Source organism: Tenrec ecaudatus, chromosome 6 (assembly GCF_050624435.1).
Source record: "Tenrec ecaudatus isolate mTenEca1 chromosome 6, mTenEca1.hap1, whole genome shotgun sequence".
Taxonomy (NCBI): domain Eukaryota; kingdom Metazoa; phylum Chordata; class Mammalia; order Afrosoricida; family Tenrecidae; genus Tenrec; species Tenrec ecaudatus.
Genome location: NC_134535.1, coordinates 102,615,526 through 102,631,860, shown reverse-complemented (window position 1 = coordinate 102,631,860; position 16,335 = coordinate 102,615,526). Strand labels below are relative to the sequence as shown.

Here is a 16,335-nt window from a genome sequence, read left to right as displayed (position 1 = left end):
GTCATCACACAAGCATGAACTTAGGGAAATCTTGAACCATCAGAACACCAGTAGAGCAGATTTGAGATGCCGGCCGAAGGGTGGAGACTGAGACAGGCGCAAGAGGCTGCAGTACAGAGAGCGGGAAGCAGACCACACTAGAGGGTGGTACAAGGCAGGGACCATGAGGAAGAACAGAGAAGCAGTACAAGACTATGAGACACTAGGAAAACAGCAGGCTGGCTTCCTGGCGTGTGAAGGTAGAGGCCAAGGGACCACAGGGCTGAGAGACTGAGGAGAAAAGACACTTGGCTGCTGGCTGTAGATCCCTGATTGTATCCTTCCTGTTGGCTGATCCTGATTTGGTAACCTGTTCACTTCCTAATAAACCTTTACAACTGTGAATGTGTGAGAATTCTAGGGAGCCATGGCACTGAATTGCTGGGCCCAGCATGGGCACAAGTGCCGCGGGAGGGACAGTTGTTATCACAATAATTAAAGGACCAGGGAGTGTGGAGGCATGTTTGATTCTGCCTTATAGCATTAGGAGAGCCAGAAACAATTTTTTTTTAAAAAGAAGCTGTATGGAGAGAAATGGTTCTGAGATTCTGATTTATTTATATACACGAGTGCATACACTTGTTTGTTTATTCCTTAACTATACGAGAGCCTCAGAAAGGTGAGTTTATGCGCGGGGAAGGCACAGATGGCTTAGAAACCAGTGGAATCTTTGATAGTAGTAAGTGGCAGTAGGAAAATGGTAAAAAATCATTGAAAAAAATCAAGACTAACCTGCCTTAGAGAATTAAGCAGCCTTAGAAGTAGACTCCTGTGAGCACGACACCATTCGCAAGCACTCTTGGACAGTGTTTCTCAACCTGTGTGAGTGAAGAAGCATGTTTTTAACAAATCTGCCAGGGACTGACGCTTATGTAAAATTGCATAAAATTAAGTGTAAAAATGAAATAGGAAATAAACACAAAGCATAACTCGCAGTATTTTATTATTATGTCCAGCAGACATGAAACATTTCTATAAAGCTCTCTAAAGATGACTTTCAATAGCTTTATGTTTCATGTGGTAGCAATAGTTTGCAGCTAGGTTCTGTCCTTTGTTCACACTAGTTTTGTCGTCCAGAGCCTTTCAGCAAGAAGGGGGTGGTGGTGCGATCCATCACCACAGGCTTCTAACAACAGAGTAGCCTTCTTTCTGTAGAGCTGTTTAAGAAACATGAATGATAGTTCAATGGAGTTAGTTAATGAGCCCCTGAAGGAATTACCTTGCTGAAGAAAGCTCTTTGTATTGGATCTCTGCTCATCAAGAAAAAAAGGAGATAAAATAAATTGCATGTTATAAAATGTATTTGAGGCATGGAAGAATATCATATCTTTCTATCACCGTTTCAAGCAAAGAAATTTGTTTTAAAGATTGAGATACAATTCCGAAATGGAGCTCCTGCTGCTCACGCCAAAATCCAGCTGTGATCTGTGCAATCAGTACTCGAGGGAAGTAGTCCGAAAATACCAGGGAGCTAGCTGACGTGAGGGATGGCCTGTGGCATATGGAGAACGGGACCAGTCGGATTCCTCTGGAGCTACTGCCTCTGCTGTTCACATGGTTCTTAAAGCCGTTCCTCCTCTGCCCCTCTGCGCCACACTAGAAAAAGCAGCAACTGAGACCAGACAATTAATTAAAAGCTTTATATGAAAATATCCTATCACTGATTTTTTTACTCGTCTCCTAATTATTAGCTAAGGAATACTTTTTTTGGTCTAGATAATTTGGCCTACTGGCATCTTAAAGAGACAAAATTCGTTGTAGTTGGTGGTGGTGGTGGTCTGGTTTTGCTATCGGTTTAGCCTGATCTTTTAATTAAAATGGAATACCATTTGGCAGGTGCTGTTTTCGGCACTCACGTTGGAGGGGGCCGACCTTGTAGACATCTGAGGATTGAGTATGTACTTGCATGGCAGCATCAGGCGCGCTGCTGCGGCTGCAGCCGTGCCATGGAGCGCAGGCACAGTGGTGAGGACACACAGGCCTGGCGGGACTTCGTTCTGTTGTGTAGAGGGGCCCTCTGAGTTGTGGCTGACTTGATGGCACCTATAACAACAACAACATCGGTTACACGTTTTTTGTTTGTTTGTTTAAATACTTTTATTGGGGGCTCTTAATCTCTTATCACAATCCATTCACTCATCCAGTGTGTCAAGCACATTTGCAAATATGCCGCAATCATCGTTTTCAAAGCATTCTCTTCCCACTTGAGCCCCTGATATCAGCTCCCCATTTCTTTCCTCTCTCTCCCCCCTCCCTCACAAACCCTTGATAAGTTACAGATTATTATTTCTATGTCTTACATCGTCCTCCGTTGCCGCTCACTCACTCTTCTGCTATTCGTCCCCCTGGGAAGGGGTTTTAATTGATCCTTCTAGATCAGGGGTGCTCACACTTTTTCAGCATGCAAAGTACTTATAAAATGATCAAGTCAAAATGATCTACCAACTACAAAAATGCAAAACATTTATTTTTATATTGCATTCATAAATGCATCAAGAATTCTTTATACCGTATATACTCGTGTATAAGCCGAGTTTTTCAGCACAAAAAATGTGCCCCAAAACTGGGTTCAGCTTATACATGGGTCACTGGTACCCCAGCGAGGTGTAACATCTCACTGCCCGCCCCTCAGGTAACGGGACAAGCACCTGTTATCTCACGGGTGATTGCCATTTCTCCGCTGTTCATTCAATGCCCCGCTGACACTGCAGGGCTTTGAATGTTTGTTTACTCACATCTAACCAGTCAGAGCCGTCCTATGACGTCTGTCTTTAAATAAGCCTTTCAAAGACCGTGTGCGAAGGATGAGGCAGGAATGGATGTCTTCTGGTCAAGCCCGACTAACAAAAGGAGGAAATCTCATGAAGCCTGACATAGAGTTAATAGCAAAGTGGGTTCGAGATGCATGGGAAGACATTCCAGAAGACATGGTGTGACATGCCTTCCAGAAATGTAGTATTAGTAATGCTATGGATGGCAGTGAAGACTGCGCTTTGTATGAAAATGACAGCAGTGATGGTGATGATGGCGATCTCAGTGAGGACAGCGTCTATGATGACCTCACGCCAGCTGAAGCTCTGCATTGGGATACGGCTGATGATGAGGAATCCAGTTTTGAAGGATTTTAACTCTTTACATTCTAACTTGGTTGCTGATTGAGCTCAGGGAATAGTACTCTTAAGGTATCATTGTTGATACCTTATTGTTTTTGTTGAACCTATTTTCTACTTACTGTGCTGGTTTACTAATATTAAATGACATGTCCTTTTATATGTTTTTTTATTTAAAACAAATATTTAAATACATTACCCCACTGATGTCTCAATTTTTAGTAATTTTATTTTCATTTGTTTTGATTATTGAAATTCACCAATAGCTTCTGCATTTTCCACCCTAGGCTTATACTCATGTCAACCAGTTTATCTGGTTTCCCAGGTAATGATTAGGTACCTCGGTTTATATTCGAGTCGGCTTATATTTGAGTATATGCGGCATGTACAGTGTATGTTTGTGTCCCTGTATAACCAAGAGTCCATATTGCACAACACAGTGAATTAGGTACATTTTTTGTCATTACTTGAGTTACTCTTATGACTTGCACTGAATGGAATGAGCCAGGGATGCATAGTCCAGATAAGAGATGCTGACAGCCAGCCTCAAGCACACTTCCAAATGATCATCAGTCATGGTAGAATGGCACTTGGACTTAATGATCTTTATGTGGAAAAGGCTGACACATAAATAAGTAGAGCCAAATAATGCAGTCAAGGTGGTAGCACATTTTCTCATGTTTGGGGACTTGCCCTCTGCGAGTAAGTTCCAGAACTGTTTATGCGCTCTGGACTTCAGTTGAATGTCGGCTTGTAGTGTCAAAATCTCCCATTCCGTATGAAAGTAATACGTTTTTGTCTTCTTGGTCCAGCTCGCTCATTCGTTTTAATAGGCTTTCTTACATCTAAGAGAGAAAAAACAAGGTCTAAAAATTGGCGATAACTTAGCTTGTCAGTTATGTTGCACTTAGTACAGTTGTTTGTGCATGCATTTGACACCAAATATTGCATCTGATTGGCTGCGCTGTATACCAATTAAGTGACTGGATTGATGATAGGCTTACATCTATTTTTTGAATGTCATGAGATCTACTTACAGTACATTTGCAATTGAATAGTAGATTGTGACCGACATCCTGAACCCCCTGTTCTAGATTGATCTACATTGTTTGGTTCCCTCTTTCTCCCTCCACCATCCCCGAATCCTACCATCCCCGAATCCTACCATCCCCGAATCCCACCATCCCCGAATCCTACCATCCCCCAATCCTACCATCCCCCAATCCTACCATCCCCGAATCCTACCATCCCCGAATCCTACCATCCCCGAATCCTACCATCCCCGAATCCTACTGCTCTCTCTGCTCTCATTATTGGCCCTAAGGGGTTTATGTTACACAGGTGTGTTTTTTTTTTATTAAATAGGTACTATTGTTATTCAGAAAGGTTGAGTAACTTGCCAGTAAAAAGTGACTTACCGTGGTCAAGATCAGATTTTACAACAAGAGATCATTGCTTCTCAAGCCATATCTCTAGATAGCAAAGTCAGTAAAACATGTTGAAAACAGAAATAGAGCTGAGCCCCAGGTGAGTCGGTCTAAATATAAGAGTTTGCAGAGCCTTAAGAGAAAATATTTGGAATTGTTGCTTTTATTCTTTGTTCTTTTTTTTCAGATTTAAGTGTTCGGTGAATGAATTTAAAATTATGATTTTAAAGTTATTAGTATCTACTAAAATGATTTGGTGTGAATTATGAAAATCAACATTTTATATTTGGGTGGAAATGCTTTGAAAAAGTACTAGTTTCTATTATTGAAAAGGTGTATTGTTGATGTTTCTTCTCAAGCCTTCAAATTCAAATGCAACTAATATTTTAATCTCTCACATGAAAAAAATTTTTCATATGTGAACTGCATTATCATGATTTTATTAACAGTCCAGCAGAAAGTCAAGGTTGACATTGCTAGCTGTACTTACATTTTAAGAAACAAAGAAAAAGCAACCAACAATTTTAAAAAGGTTTAAGGAGGCCTAACTTATTTAATTTGCTTCAACATTAAAATTACTGTTTTGATTCCAGGTCTGTGTGGTCCTAATGTCTATGTTAATTCTAAACTGTCACTCAAAAGGAGTTAATCCCCAAATGTGTGAATCAAATCTTTCACCTTTTACTCATAGAAATACAGGATGCCGTTTTGATAATTGCTGCTAATATATTAGTCTTCTCTTTCAGAAATCTCTACTTTTCCCTAAAATTATGCTTTTGAAAAAAGAAAAAGTGTTAGCTGATATAGATATTAATTGCTGAATAAATTATTTGGCTCACTCTGTATACTTCTTGGCAGTGTAATGGGAAAGTCTCTGCTATTTAAATATATTTCACAACTAGCTACAAGGGAAAAACGTTTATTTGCCAAAGATGAGTGTTTCCCCCTTCCAGATCTGTGGTCCCGCAATCTCTGTTATTTTACCTTAAAAGGGGGCAGTGTGGACAAGTGTGGCTTTGAGGAGACGGACTGTGGCAACATCGCTGCAGCTCTATAAATTATTCCTTTGTGCTTCTTGACACCATGTAGGTTATCTCATTTGGGTTTCTGTTGTTGTGTTGTTTGGAGTGTAAGAAATGGACAGAAGAATGGCTTAAAATGACAAAAGCAAATATGGTAATTGGTAAATTATGAGGTCATGTGACTAGAATGTTCATAGGATGAACATATGACTGACCTTCAGAGCGTCCAGGAAGCAGTTCACTATCGCAGACGGAGAGCTGCTTTAGTTGTCTCTTTGCTGAAGTGTTCCATTAGAAACCTGACAAACTGCTTAGCCCCTTAAAGCTTATCTAGAAATGAAGAAAACAATGCCTACTAAAGTAGTTGGGAGGATTTTATGTGAACTACTACTTTACAAATTATCCTTCCAAAAGTATAATTTTGGTATTATCTTTAGGATGAGAACATCCAATATTCTTAACTGTGATTCTCTCAAGCAGACCAATGATTTTACCTATGGTATATTCTTACCTATGGTGAGATTCTTTCAACTGATAATTTCTTGTTTATTCGTATAGAAGTAAGCTCAGTGATAGTCTTCTATTTAGTTCACTGTCAGAGTGAAGAAATGACACTTAGGAATACTGGAGCAAATGTTCCTTCTTTGACTTTAGGTCTCAATGATCCCCTCCAGAAACCTGGCCTTCTTAAAATTGATTTAGTACTGCTCTCTAATAGTTTGCTATATTGACTTCTTTTTCAGGAAATTACTTTAAAAGTTACAAATGAATTACTGAAAAGTATATTCTCCCATTTTAAAAAGTAATTTGTATTATGTTTGTTATGTTTACACTGATTCAAGTCTAAGAGAATTTTTTAGACTCACATGACAATCACATCTATAATTATTAAATTTAGCATCTATATTTGCATTTACCTTATGTGTTTTTAAAATAGGATTACGTATTATCTGTGACCATTTGAAATTGTATATGTATGTATTACATTTATATAGAATAAAACATTGAAGTCTCAGTTATTATTCTTAAACATCATGTGGTAAGTCTACTCATTTATTCTCCACAGCTGCTTGCTCACAGATTCATATGGTACCAATAATTTCTTGTAATCCCTTCATGATTTCTATCACAGTTTCGGTTTGTTTTAAGGAACAACCACATCTTTCATGTGAATTTTCTTACTTTCCCAAAAAACATTAATAAAAAATAATATTATAATTAAAAACAGGAATAATAGATTATCTTAACTAAACATGCACTGTTTGTTCGCTTACTCTCAGTGGAGACTGCCTGCTAGAAATACTTCAATTACAGAAACTTTGAAAGAGAGATACCGCAAATACTAGATTATAAGCCGAGTTTTCCCAGCACATTTTTTATGTAGTTTTTGTGGTAAAATGAGGTGCTTTGGCAAATATTCGGGTTGTCTTATACTTGAGTATATACGGTACAGCTAATATAAAATATTTGATATTATAATAATTACATATTCAAAGGAGACTGGCATACAAATTGCATTCTCAATGAGGAATCTGTGTGAGTAGGAATACATATTGCCTTTGGGAGTTGTTTCTACGTAAGACTGTATATATCCCAAAAGACTATCCACAACCGGGGAGCTCCTTGCCATCAAGGAGACCCTGACTGGCAGCGACCCTCGGGGCAGTTTCTGAGTCACTAATCTTTATGGCCGCGGACAGCCTCGTGGTCTTTCTGTGGAGCCGCCTCCACAGTGCCACCGGCACCTCTTGAAAGACCACCAGGTTCATCCAAATTGGGGAGGTGAAGGCTACGGAAGTCAGACTTTTCTTATAGAAGGCTCCATTCAAGCTCAAAACACCCAGTCCAGGATAGCTGATTGAGGTTTCTGTGTGCTTTTCCTTTAGCACATGGAAATAAAAATAAATGCATTAATTTTGACCGTATTACATTACTTTGAATTAACATATTCCTTTTACTGCTTTTGTGTATTCATTTATAGGATTTGGGGCAACATCTTGAAGTGAAAACTATTATCTTTTATTTTCTCTAGCATCACTTTCCAAGAAACATATATAAACTGTTATAAGATAGTTCAAGCTTTTTCTAGTTACCATCTGATTGCTTCTGTTGCTGCAAGTGAATAATAATCATTTTAGGGAATAAATTAAATTTTTTCTAAATTTAATAGTGGGAAAATACATGGTATCCTTTATTGGGAGTTGGTGGAAGTCTTACAGATCATCAGTTTTATATTCAACATATTCCATTTCACCTCGTTGAAGCCCCCATTGTAACATGATTCATCTCACCACCTCTCCATGGTCCCTATATCCAATCATCCTTTCTTCCTAATCCTTCTGAATGTTTTTCTTTGATAAATGGTACCCTCTTACCCAAATTGTTCTAAGAAATGCACACACCAGTAGTGGTTTCATTCCTCATATCGACGTGTCTGTTGTTTGTCTGAAAAATTGAGCCAGAGGGTAAGTTAAGTTCAAGGCAGGACGGATGACCAGGTCCATATTCCTGGTGGTTCTACAAGCCTCTAAGTGACTAGAAGGCCTAGTCTATTTCATGATTTTGAGCATTGCCCACATACTGCATCCACTCTATCCTGGATCTTCTAAGGCGATCGGTTTTAGAGGAGCTGAACGTGGGATCCAGGTACCACCTAGTTCTTCTGTTCTCAGGGTTGTGGAGACTAATGCTCACACGATCCATTAGTCCATTGCATTAATTGTTTCCTTGTGTCTTCAGTTTTCATCACTCTTCTTTCCTTTGAACAAAGAAAAAACACAGTAGCTGTGCCGTAGTTGATTGGTCATGAACTTTTAAGACTGTAGTTCCTACTCACAAAGTAGGCTGCAGCGTGTTCAGATTATGTTATGTCAATTGTCCATGGTCTCATTGGAGACTATGGTCCTGAGCCCCCAGATTCAATGGTTTCTGGTTTTGTAAAAGGAGTTTTAGTAACTTTGACATTATCTACCACATTTGTGGTTATATCTGTTGCAAAAGTAACTACCTAAAACGTCATCTTTTTTTAATCATTTTATTGTGCGCTCATACAACCCTTATCAAAATACATACATCAATTGTGTAAAGAACATTTGTACATTCATTGCCCTCATCATTCTCAAAATATCTGCTCTCCACTTAAGCCCTGGCATCAGCTCTTCAATTTTTCCCTCCTTCCCCGCTGCCCCCTCCCTCATGAACCCTTGATAATTTATAAATTATTATTTTGTCATATCTTGACCTATCTGATGTCTCCCTTCACCCACTTTTCTGTTGTCCTCCCTCCCACAGGGAAGAGGTCACATGTAGATCCTTGTAATCTGTTCCCACTTTCCAACCTACCCTCCCTCGACCCTCCCAGTATCTCCACTCACACCACTGGTCCTGAAGGGATCATCTGTCCTGGATTCTTTGTGTTTCCAGTTCCTATCTGTACCAGTGTACATCCTCTGGTCTAGTCAGACTTGCAAGGTAGAATTGGGAACATGATGGTGGGGAGGAAGCATTTAGGAACCAGAGAAAAGTTGTATTTTTCATTATTGCTACATCACACCCTTATTGGCTCATCTCCTCCCCGAGACCCTTCTGTAAAGGGGATGTCCAGTGGCCTACAAATGGGCTTTGGGTCTCCACTCTGCACTCCTCCCCTCACTTACTATGGTAAGATTTTTTGTTCTGATGATGCCTGACACCTGATCCCTTCCACACCTCATGATCTCACAGGCTGATGTGCTTCTTCCATGTGGGCTTTGTTGCTTCTGAGCTAGATGGCCGCTTGTTTACCTTCAAGCCTTTAAGACCCTAGATGCTATATCTTTTGATAGCCAGGCACCATCAGCTTTCTTCACCACATTTCCTTATTCACCCGCTTTGCCTTCAGTGGTTGTGTTGGGAGGGTGAGCATCATAGAATGCCAATTTAATAGAAGAAAGTTCTTGCATTGAGGGAGTACTTGAGTGGAGGAACAATGTCCTTCTGCTACGTTATATATTTATAAACCTATAAATATATGCACATAGATCTATTTCCCCATCCTCGTATATAATGGATTTGCATATGTACATGTCTTTTATCTAGACCTCAATAAATGCCCTTTGCCTCCCAGCTCTTTCCTCTATTTCCTTTGACCTTCCTCCTGTCCCACTATCAATGTCAGTCTCCACCAGGGTTTCAGAAATTCCTCTTTGTTACATTACCCTTGATCATGCCCTTTCAGACCTCCCACACCCTCCTCACCACCGATTTGGATCACTTGTTCCCTTTTCCTTTGGCTTGTTAACACCACTACCTTTCACCCCACCTCCCCCTCTCCCATGTCCCCCTGGAACTGTTGGTTCCGTTGTTTTCTCCTCCAGATTGTTCATCCAGCCTGTCATATTTAGACACACCTTTGGAGATAGTAACATGCACAAAAACAAGACAGAGTAAAACCAAGCAACGATATACAATAAAACAACAACAAACCAATGACAAAAACAAAACACAGCAATAAAGAAAAGTGTGTAGTTAGTTCAGGAATTGTTTGTTGGACTTTAGGAGGGTTTTCCAGTCCAGTCTGTTGGGGTACCATTCCCTGGCCCCAAAGTCCACCTCCAGCATTCCCTGGGTACCTGGCACTCCATTCCCTTGCTGTTCTGTTGCACCCCCTTCGTGTTTTGCCTTGGTGTGATGAGATCAGATCAGGTGCAATTCCCACATTCTGTCTCAGGTGTTGTCCCCTGTAGGACTATGGGTCAATGAGGGGCGTCATGTCTCATAGTGGGGCCGGCCATGTGGTCCTCTCTGTGGACTGCCTGCTCTAATTGGGAACATCGTCCTGCTGGCCTGGAGGGCCAGGATGTGCTCCACTCTCTCCTCCTCCAATTTGATAAAGTTGTTACATTAGGTTTTATGTCATGTGCTCTGTTAAGTTTGTGGGTTACAAAAATGGAGTGACTAATTAGAAAAGATGAAGTTGTGATATTTGGCTCATAAGTCTTCATTTGAGCATTGTTTTCTCTGATCACGCTTTCAGTACTTCTAGGCATCTGAATTCCACCAGCTGTATGACAGTCGTGATCACAATTCATTTGTATTCCCTTGTAGCACCAGAGGCTCCTGGAAATACTAGACACGGAAAAGGAACTGTTAAAGGACAAAATAAAGGAAGCTTTGAGTGAACAATCTAAAGAACAGAAGGTAATATTGTGTAGGCGGGTCAAAGTGTAGAAAGAATGTGTTCTTTACCTCCATCAATGCATTTACCTTCTACCCACTGTCTTATCATTTGCAGGAAATACTAGAAAAATGTTTGGAAGAAGAAAGGCAACGCAATAAGGAGGCGTTAGTATCTGCTGCAAAGGTATGTTCATGTGTGATAACTGGGTTTCTTTGTAAGTCGTAGTATTAAACAATGAGTACAGTCCATTTTTATTGTACAAAATTTCATTTAAAATTTCACTTTTATTCCCTATTAAGCTTAAGAAACAGCTATTCATATTGTTGTAAAAGACCCATTGTAGAAGGCGGTGGTCATGAAATGGCATGCATTTAGATTATTAATTACCTTTTCAAACGTATGTCTTGAGATGCCACCTAGAATTCGATAAATATTCTCAAGAAAATGTGGACATGTATGCGTGTGTTTATATCATCAAAATACATGACATTTACAAGTCAGTTTTAAAATAACATATCAAAGTAGTGTATTCATAGATAGTAATTATACACATACCAAGAAACACCATACATAGCGTTAACTTTTACGTTGTTGTTTTAAAATTAAATATTATAAACAAATACTGATGACTTTATATGTAACAAACATAGTTCCAAGAATGGAAGTTTTGCCTCTTCCTTAAGATACTTGCAGTCGGGTCAGACTAGGAGTAACGGATTAAATTGCTATTCCGGGCTGGGCATTATGTTCCTAGACATGCCACAGACAATTTTAGTCCACAAACTACTTAAGTTAGTCTTAAAGGATGGCTAACATCCTCTGAATTGTGAGTGTGAATTATATCCTGTAGGTAAGGGAGACATGTTGAAAATTTTGAATACAAATGTGGCAAAGTGGTAACTAACATCATTTTGGGGGAAGTGTAGAAAAATAAAGGCTAGAGGCAGGGAAAGAATGAATAGGCTGCATTAGAATTTTCTCAGTTTTTCATGAAATTTCTCATGAAATTGATGATAATCATGGTGATTTATCTTTTGCTGGGGTAAATGTGTCAAAATCTGGAGATGTATAATCCAGTGAATTAATATTTTATATAAGATATATTAAATAGTGCATTTTAAAAGATCTGTTCGGGTCAAGAAATAATATAACCTAGCAGAGCACAAAAATTCCTATGATTTGTTATGTGTATATTTGTATTGAAATCACCTTTTAAGAAACTAACCACTTGTTAAGTTTTGGCGTGGAATCAAAGAGTATCAAATTATATGACTGGCTACTAAATCCCACTTGTTAGGGCTCGGAGAGCACTGACCTGAGCTGCCAGGTGGCTTAGTTGATTACGATCCAGCCCACTGCCTCAATAACCCTGCCTCAGACAGGTTTTCCGGGCTTTGGTCATCTTTAGGAACTTAGACAGCCGCATCTTTCTCCCATGGAGCAGCAGGTGAGTTCGAGCCTTGTAGTTAGCAGCCCAAAGCTCCCCGAAAGTGCCCCCAAGGCTCCTCAGTGATTTAGAGAATGAGCCGGAAAGAAAGTAACAGCTCGGAACCCGTTACTACAATCATAGAAGCAAGAGAAAGACAAAGCCCGCAGTGCTGCCTTCCTTTCCCCACATTTTCCCCAGAGCAGTACTCAGGTTGTTCAGACTGGTCAGGCTTCAGTGCACCTGTGGGGAACCGTCTGTCTGCCCAGACTCCTCAATTAAAAGGCTCCTGGACCCCACAGCATGAGAAGGGAGGGAAGGGGAAGAGTTATTACTAGTAAGTACTGAGTGTTATGTCAGAGTAGGGGAAAGGGCCTGCGCGGTCCTTCCCGCTTCTCCCTGACAACGAAGCTTCAACAAAGATGCTTGAGGAAGACCTCGGCTGGCAAAGAGGCCTCCAGCTGGAGGTGCTGACTGATTGCTTCAAGAGAGCATGGGTGGGCCAGCAGGGTATGGGTTGGGGAGCACTTTGCCACCCCACCATTCAGAGACAACAATGATTAGCTGTGGACCAAGGGTAGTTGGGGAACAGCTTCCCACCTGAAGCCTGCCAGATAAAAGTTACAAGGTCAACTTGTTTTTAGGGGCCAGACTCCTTATCCTTCCTTTTTCCAGCCACAAATCTGTGTGACATTCGGTTTGCTCCTGCCTACTTGTTGTGAAATGGATTCCAACTGACCGAAAACCACACTTCCCACTATTGAGTCAAATATTAAAGTGGTTTAAATTTCTGTAAAACAATGGCCTTCTTCTCTTTTTGTATTTTAAAAAATATAGATTATTTTCCATAAAATGGTTTATATAGTAGTAACTATAAATGAATTAGTAAACATGTGTTAATATTTCTTGGTTTTATTTTGTACAATGGCAAATATTAAAAAAATATATATCCAAATTAAAAAAAACCTCTTTGTAATGCTAAATAATTTCTAGGAGTATAAAAGGATTCTGAGACCAAATTGTTTAAAATCTACTTTAAGCTGAGGAGGTTTTATTGTTTTTTTTTTAAACTTAGAATGCCATGGATATTGACAGTGATATTTGTATTAAAACCAAAAATGGATTTGGTTTTGAAGAAGTTATGAAATGTGTTGAAAAGAGCAGTGTCAGAAACCAGCCGCAGATAATCAAAGCTTTGTCTTCTATCTTTACCCAAGTCTGTCTGTCTGTCTTAGGGAATTATTGCTCAGTCACTCATTTTCTTTTAATTTCATTGGTAATTATTTATTTTGAAGCTTGAGAAAGAAGCAGTGCAGGATGCAGTTTTAAAAGCCATCGAAGAAGAAAGAAAGAATTTGGAAAAAGCACATGCTGAAGAAAGAGAATTATGGAAGACTGAACATGCGAAAGATCAAGAACAAGTATCTCAGGAGATTCAAAAAGCTATACAAGAACAAAGTAAAATAAGTCAGGTTAGTTCTTTGGAAATATATTCTTTGAAAATATTTATGCTTCTTAAAGCACCTTTACCATTATTTTATCTTATACATTTTAGTGAGCACTGCAGTACTTAATATTTTTGCCTATACTGATATTAAAATAACAGTTTGCAATATTTTAGCGTGCTTTTATCACTCCCATATTAAAAACTCGGTAACTATTGATTTTACCCGTTAGTCTTCTTTCAAGGGAACCACAATCCCAAATTATTAAATCATGGCAACAATATTCACTCTCTCATTTATCATGCTAGTTTTTCCATGCCACAATACACACATAAAGATACAATCCATATAAGATAATATATGAAATCATTATGATTAATTTACATATAATTTATAAGTGTGATGTATATTTTCATATACCTTTAATTTTTAGCAAAACTTAATTTGTTACTGTTGTTGTTATGGCAGTTAGGTCTTTTCTAACTCATAAAAACCTTCTGTACAACAACACTAAACACTGCCCAGTTCAATGCATAGCATTTTCATTGGCTAGTTCTAAAAAAAGTAGATTGCCAGGTCTTTCTGAGTCTGGCTTTACCTTGAAGCTTTGCTGCATCACCTCCACCACATGTGACCCTGCTGGTATTTGAAGTATCAGTGACTTACGAGGGGAAACTCCCCAAAAGGGATTTTTTTTCAAAGCTATGTATTAAAAATTAATAAAAACAAAAACAACCTATCACCTTCAAAGTACTCTCCATTCACTTAATACATTTGTTAAATCTGCAATTTCATTTTTGGAAACATTTTCCAAATTAATTTGTTTGGATGGTTCTGGGACAGCACCTCCCTCTTGTTTTACTTCCCCTTGCCTATGTGGTCAAATCACTGTCCTTTCATGTCCCTCTTCATTCACAGAAACAAAAGGACTAGCATAGAGCAAGGTCAGATGGGTAAGTGCATGGGGCAAGAGAACCATGCTGTTGTTTGCCCAAAACTGGCACAGTGAGATGACTGTGTGAACAGGTGCATTTTCGTGGTGGCAAAACCAGTCCCCTGTCAGCTACAAATTAGGCCTGTTTTTGTGGCACACTGTTATGCAATCTTTTCAAAACCTCTAAATGGAAAGCGTGATTAACAGTCTGACCTGGTGGAACAAACTCCCAATGGATTATTTTTACTTGAGGAACCTATTTTACTTAAGGAACCTTTTTTGGGTAAGGTGATGATGGCACCTTCTACTGGCTTGATAGATGTTTGCTTTTGGGGTCGTCAGAATAGCACCAAGTCTCCTCACCTTGGGAAAAAAAAGTCTGGGGTGCTGTAGAGCTGTTCTTTCAAAGCACAGCATCTTTCCATTTGACGCCCTTTTACCTGGTCAGTCACAACCAGAGACACAAATTTCACAGCACCCTTCTCATTCCCTAATCTTCTGTTAAAATTCACTGAATGGAGCTCCAGAAGAGTCCAGACAACTTCCCTAGGCTTCAGTGGTCTGCCACTTATCTTCAAGAACAAATGCATGAATTTTGTTGACAGTTTCGTCTGTTGGGGAAGCTGATGGACAATCAAAACGAGGTTTGTCATTAATTGACATTTCACATTTTTTTGAAAAGAGAAAACCACTAATTGAGTTTTTCCCATAGCGCTGTCCTGGTAAGCTGTGATCAACATCACAACAGTTTCTGTGGCATTTTCCCTGAGCAGGAACCAAAATATCACAGCCGCACACTGTTCTCTTAAATCGGCCATCACAAAAACCAAGGTTCTGAGAAAAACTTCTTATATAAAATAATTCACTGTGACCAGAGAGAACCTTCCCAGGTGATGCCAGTGGGTGCACTAACTCAGAGCGAGTTTCTAGTTGCTCGCCTAGTGAACTAGGAAGCTCCGCTCATCGGAACCTTGTTCTGTTTTTTGGGGGGAGGGTACCCCTCGTAGCTTCCAGCATCACAGCAATATGGAAATAGTACAAAGTACAATAAACTGACAGACAAGTGGTGGAATAATTAGTACCTCATAAACAATGGCTAGGGTCTTAAAAAGGATATATACAGATCACCAAGTCTGACCTACTTATAAAATAATTTTTAATTCCTTAGCTCAATATTTCAAAACACTACATTAATTTTATTATCAATAATTGAATTTTCAAGAATCTGTTTTATTTGGATTTGGTATTTTCTTTATATTCACAAAGAATACTTGAATAAGTATTCCCGTAAGCAAGTATAAAAAATGAAAGTCTTTTTTCATATGGATGAACAATGCTTATTTGACTGTGCAATTATCGATATAGCTAAGATGACTAACCTCTTAGGACAAAAAATGGAAGATTTTCTTACAGACTCAATAAGTAATCTTGATGAAGCTCTAAAATCCAATTATCCGAATATTTTATTTTGCATTGTATGCATAATTCCTCTGTATTATTTGTTCACTCTCCAGCTTTTACATGCATGTGAGTCAAGTGAAAGAAAATATGATGGCTTGGGTCAGGCACAGCATAGTCCTCTCAGTGACCTCTTTGCTTTTTAGATCTTGTGTAGCAGGTTAGCCAATGCACTACTCTGGTTTCTCCCTGCTGATTCCATGAGTGCTGATTATGGATCCCAGTAAAGTGAAATCCTTGGTAACGCCCATCTTTTTTCTGTTTACCATGATGCTCCTCAGAGGTCCACTTGTGAGCACTTTTCTTTTCTTTACAT

The 16,335-nt window shown here is 39.2% G+C and overlaps 1 protein-coding gene across 3 annotated transcripts in view; it reads left to right on the top strand.

Annotated features, from left to right (window-relative positions):
- The window catches only part of CCDC91 (coiled-coil domain containing 91), a 348,314-nt gene that overhangs the window by 218,239 nt on the left and 113,740 nt on the right, over nucleotides 1-16,335 (top strand). For all 3 annotated transcript variants that reach the window (XM_075551922.1, XM_075551920.1, XM_075551921.1), the window contains 3 exons: nucleotides 10,684-10,776; nucleotides 10,871-10,939; nucleotides 13,478-13,654. In XM_075551922.1, coding sequence (XP_075408037.1) covers nucleotides 10,684-10,776; nucleotides 10,871-10,939; nucleotides 13,478-13,654 — 339 coding nt within the window. The remainder of the gene's footprint in view (nucleotides 1-10,683; nucleotides 10,777-10,870; nucleotides 10,940-13,477; nucleotides 13,655-16,335) is intronic.